At 42.7% G+C, this 5,000-nt stretch overlaps 1 protein-coding gene across 1 annotated transcript in view; it reads right to left on the minus strand.

Moving 5' to 3' along the window:
- LOC134464271 (inactive dipeptidyl peptidase 10-like) overlaps positions 1-5,000 on the minus strand; it is a 113,881-nt gene that overhangs the window by 47,542 nt on the left and 61,339 nt on the right. The window contains exons 6-7 of the mRNA XM_063217740.1: positions 4,813-4,865; positions 2,665-2,746 (exon numbers count right to left, since the gene is read on the minus strand). Coding sequence (XP_063073810.1) covers positions 2,665-2,746; positions 4,813-4,865 — 135 coding nt within the window. The remainder of the gene's footprint in view (positions 1-2,664; positions 2,747-4,812; positions 4,866-5,000) is intronic.

Below are 5,000 nucleotides of genomic sequence, written 5' to 3' on the forward strand. Positions count from 1 at the left end.
AAAGAAATTCTTCATTTATCATTTCTAATTGTCCTGGATTAAATAACAGCTGAGAGAGAGAGAGAGAGATGCTAGGTCTTTACCAACAGAATATGGTTTGATTGAGCTCCAAGAGGAGTTACAATTTAAAAAAAAAATCAGTTTGCCAAACCTTTTCCACACCCGTTCCACACCCATTCCACAACCGTTACACGACATATGGACATTTTCACTGCGTAGTAAATGTGATTACGCAAACGATCGCTAAATATTTAGCGAGAGTAGGCACGAGTTTGACAGTCTTCGAAACGCATTTGGTACACGGAATGCTTTAGAACAACACCACTGGTGTTCCATTTAATGCTATACATTTGGCACACTGCCGTGGCTACTATATTGTTAATATTATTCACGTCAGTGGTTTGGTGTATGGAATGTTTGTCTTCTCAATAGCCTATGTCTGCGAGTCGTGCGACCGGTTCAAAGCACTCAAGCACACTTATAGTGGTGGAAATTAATGGCCTATTTAATATTAATGTTTAATGCTGAAGTGAGAGTTGGGGGGAGTATCCTAAAGTTTGAAATAACAGATCTTGACTTGACTCATACCTGTCAGGGCTCGTAGAGGCTACTACTGTCGCTGTCTCCTAGCGTGCTCCTTCACTTCCAACATGCAGAAGTTGTTGTCCCTCTCCTGCTGCTACAACACTACATGCGTGAACACATTATCTTGCCTCTGCTGCAAGTTTTTTTATCCCTTTTCCGCACGCTTTTCCACACCACCCTTTAGTTTTAGTCTCTCCATCGCTTGTGTCTCAAATTTGCGCGCATAATGCAGGGTAGGGGTGGGGCCGCAATTATATAGTTAAGTCCGACTCAGATGCACCAATGGGACACCCCCTCCCTCTACCCCTTTTATGTGTGGGCTGATGTCATTGGAGGAGGGCCGAGGGCCGTCAGCACGAAATTGTGGGCCGCCGGTCACATTTTAAAAAAAAAACATTAATAATTATTATTTTTAAAAACCGACATCACCGGCCCTCTAGGGGCGTCGGCCCACCGGGATTTTGCCCGGTTTGCCAGATTGCCAGTCCAGCCCTGCACACACACACACACACACACACACACACACACACACACACACACACACACACACACACACACACACACACACACACACACACACACACACACACACACACACACACACACACACACACACACACACACACTCTACGATCTGAGCTGTGATAATGAAAGATGGTCTACAGCAGGTCTATTAAAATGGAGGCCATGGGGCCAGATGCGGCCCTTGGATGACAAGGTTCTGCCAGCCCCACAAGGTCTGACAAAAATGAAAACAAATAGGCCTTTGTGTGCTATCTGTGGCCGTGCATAATTTGCAATCACCACTTCATGTTGGGAATATCGCTCCTATGCATTCACATGAGAGTGAAATCTTATCTGAAATAGATAACTATATAGAATATGTTTTATATTATAGTATGTGTCATATGTTGATCATTTTTGTATAGCTTATATTCAGTATGAAGGCTAGTATGCTCTATATGGGTATTTTATCTGCTAGCCTCAAGCACACTCTTCAAAGTTAACTTGAAGAAAAGTTTGTTAAAGCATTTGCTTGCAGATGTCTCGTTTTGCCCTTGTACTTGCAGCTGCTATGGATCGTTTGCATCAGTCCAGACGGATTTATTCAGGGCTGGACTGGTGGAGAAATAGGGACCCGGCAACTTTTAGATTAAAGAGGCCCCTCATACAGTAATTAGTCGCGCAGAACTGACTCACCGGTGGGCCCGGCACCCTTGTGGGCCCGGCACCCTTGTGGGCCCCCATATTTTCAGAAATGTAAAAAACCCCATATATATATATATTACATCTCTGAAAATAGGGGCCCACAAGGGTTCAGGGCCCACCGGGAAATGCCCGCTACGCCAGATGGCCAGCCCAGACAGATTTACTTGTACAATGTGACTCATGCACTCTTGTTAGTCTAAGCTAAGTCTTAGCTTTTAAGGAGAGCAGATGAAAGCATTTACAAATCCATCCGAGGCCATTTTATTCAAAGAGGGCATTACAAAAAATCCATTTACTTAGGAAAACTTGTGAGCTTTTTTTGACACTGTCTATAAAGCACATTGGTCAAACTATTGAGATGTTTAAATGTGGTGCCTCATAAGATCGACTTAAATGCAAGGAAAATGTGATGTATAAGTCAAGTATCGACCTCAATCTTTCATGAAATGGGAAAACATCAGCAGTTCAGAGTTATAATCAATTCAATATGTGTAATGTCTGATATAGTACCTTAGAGCAGTATATTTGAGTAATTTGATAATAATAATATGGCCTTGATAGGATTTCCTTTTTAATTTAGTCGAGTGTCTCTCTCTCTCTATCTCTCTCTTTCTCTCTCTCTCGCTTCCTATTGACTGCTGACGGATGGAAGGTGTTAACCAGCTTTAGAACATTCACCTGCCTGTCAGCGAAGGCGTGTGTGTGTGCGTGTGTGTGTGTGCGGGTGTGTGTGTACGTGTGTGTGTGTGTGTGTGTGCGCATGCGTGTGTGTGTGTGTGCGTGTGCGTGTGTGTGTGTGTGCACATTCGTGTGTGCGTGCGCGCGCGCGCGCGCGTGTGTGTGTGTGTGTGTGTGTGCGTGTGTGTTTACCAGCTGTTGGCCGTTCACTCCCCAGTCAGCAAACTGCAGCACAGAGTCATGAACCTCTGGAGGGTTCAACTCCCACACCTCCCTGAGAGAGAGAGAGAGAGAGAGAGAGAGAGAGAGAGAGAGAGAGAGAGAGAGAGAGAGAGAGAGAGATAAATAAAGAGATAATAGAGAGAGAGAGAGAGAGAGAGAGAGAGAGAGAGAGAGAGAGAGAGATAAATAAAGAGAGATAATAGAGAGAGAGAGAGAGAGAGAGAGAGAGAGAGAGAGAGAGAGAGAGAGAGAGAGAAGAGGGAATTAGAGAAAAAGAGAGATACATTTGGAGTGCAGAAATCCTTGTTCCTTGAATTTGATCTCTTTTTGTAGAGTGCTTTGGGAGTGTGAATATCCTATTTGTCATAGCCATTACAGCACTCTGGGTGAATGTGAGGTGAAAGACTGAGATTCAGAGGAGAGAAGAAAGATGCTGGATAGAAGAAGAGGGGAGTCAGAAAGCATCTGTGGCCTAAAAACAAATAATTCCAGAAACAGAGAAAGGAGAGAAAGACAGAAAAAAACGGGAAAAAATGAAGTAGGACATCAACAGAAAGCTTGAAGGAAGGAACAGAAAAATAAACAAAAGAAAAAGAAAGAAAGAAGATGAGATTATAAAATGAGTCAAAGATGAAAAATAGCAGAAAAACAAAAAGAAAAACAGAGGGAAACTATGAAGTAGAACAAGATAATTAGACAGATGGGTTAACAATAAGGAGTACAAGGAGAGAAGCAGGGATCAGAAAGCCGAAACAAAGAACAGAGAAGCAGAAATAAACACACATGATGGGGGGGAAATGGAGAAGTAAAGAGAAAGAAGTGAAGAAAAATAAAACAATAGAAAACAAAATGGAGGGAAAATGAGAAGTGGAATCATAAAACCGAAACAAAGAACAAAGTCGCAGAAATAAGCGCGCAAAGAGTGTGAAGAGAAGTGAAGAGAAAGAAGTGAAGAAAAATATAACAACATGGCCAGAAATAAAATGGAGGGAACAAAATGGAGGGAAATTGAGAAGTGGAATGAGAGACGTTGAAAGAGGAACGAGGAAAGAGGAGATAAGTATAGAGAAGAAAGTGAAGAAAAAAGAGATGCGAGAGAGAGAGAGCAAATGACAGAAGAAGACATCAGGAAGCCAAGCCAAAGAAAGAAAAAAGCAGAGGAACAAACAGGAAAGGAGAGTAATCGATAGCTCGCCGCTAAGGGATGAGTCCATTTACCCTTTCTGCTAAGTCAACAGACAATTACCCTTTGGCAGGAGTGCCAAAAGTCTCGTACCTCAGTGTCTATCTGGCAACGTTCAATCTGTGTGTGTGTGTGTGTGTGTGTGTGTGTGTGTGTGTGTGTGTGTGTGTGTGTGTGTGTGTGTGTGTGTGTGTGTGTGTGTGTGTGTGTGTGTGTGTGTGTGTGTGTGTGTGTGTGTGTGTGTGTGTGTGTGTGTGTGTGTGTGTGTGTGTGTGTGTGTGTGTCTGTGTGTCTGTGTGTGTATGTGTCTGTGTCCGTGTGTGTGTGTGGATGGGCTAAAACGTATTGATCACTATGGTGATCACTTATCTAGTTCATGCCTGAGTATCTTTGCAACTGATGAATTTGTGTCTATGGAAACTCAATTTTGAATTGTGGGCACAAATAAAGAAGTAAACTGTGTGTGTGTGTGTGTGTGTGTGTGTGTGTGTGTGTGTGTGTGTGTGTGTGTGTGTGTGTGTGTGTGTGTGTGTGTGTGTGTGTGTGTGTGTGTGTGTGTTTGTGTACGTGTGTGTGTGTGTCTGTACGTGTGTGTGTGTGTGTGTGGGGGGGTGTGTGTGTGTGTGTGTGTGCGTGTGTGTGTGTGTGTGTGTGGGGGGGGTGTCTGTGTGTGTGTATATGTGTGTGTGTGGGGGGGGGAATACTTACAGGTGAATCCATAGAAATAAAAGGGATTCTATTCTATTCTATTCTATTCTATTCTATTCTATTCTATTCTATTCTATTCTATTCTAGCCTATATAAAATAACATATTTTCAAACTCCACAAAAAAGCTCAACACACTTGAAGGACATTGAGTTAGATGAATGGAAGTCTCCATAAATTGATTTGCCCTATAACACATTCCAAAATATGGCCAAAGAAAAGGACTCACCTTGTGAGGATGTTGTAAATGATATAGCTGGCAGTGTAGGAGTATGTGTATACCTGTTGTGAAAGACAGCAGAAAGACACCGTGTTAGATTATGACATATAAAAACCTGAAGACTTCGGCTGAATGTGCTCTGTGATTTCTGGTATACGTTCGCTACAAAGTAGTCTGGGACCAAATAAACTCTAAAA

The sequence above is a fragment of the Engraulis encrasicolus genome, chromosome 15 (assembly GCF_034702125.1).
Source record: "Engraulis encrasicolus isolate BLACKSEA-1 chromosome 15, IST_EnEncr_1.0, whole genome shotgun sequence".
In the NCBI taxonomy this organism is placed as follows: domain Eukaryota; kingdom Metazoa; phylum Chordata; class Actinopteri; order Clupeiformes; family Engraulidae; genus Engraulis; species Engraulis encrasicolus.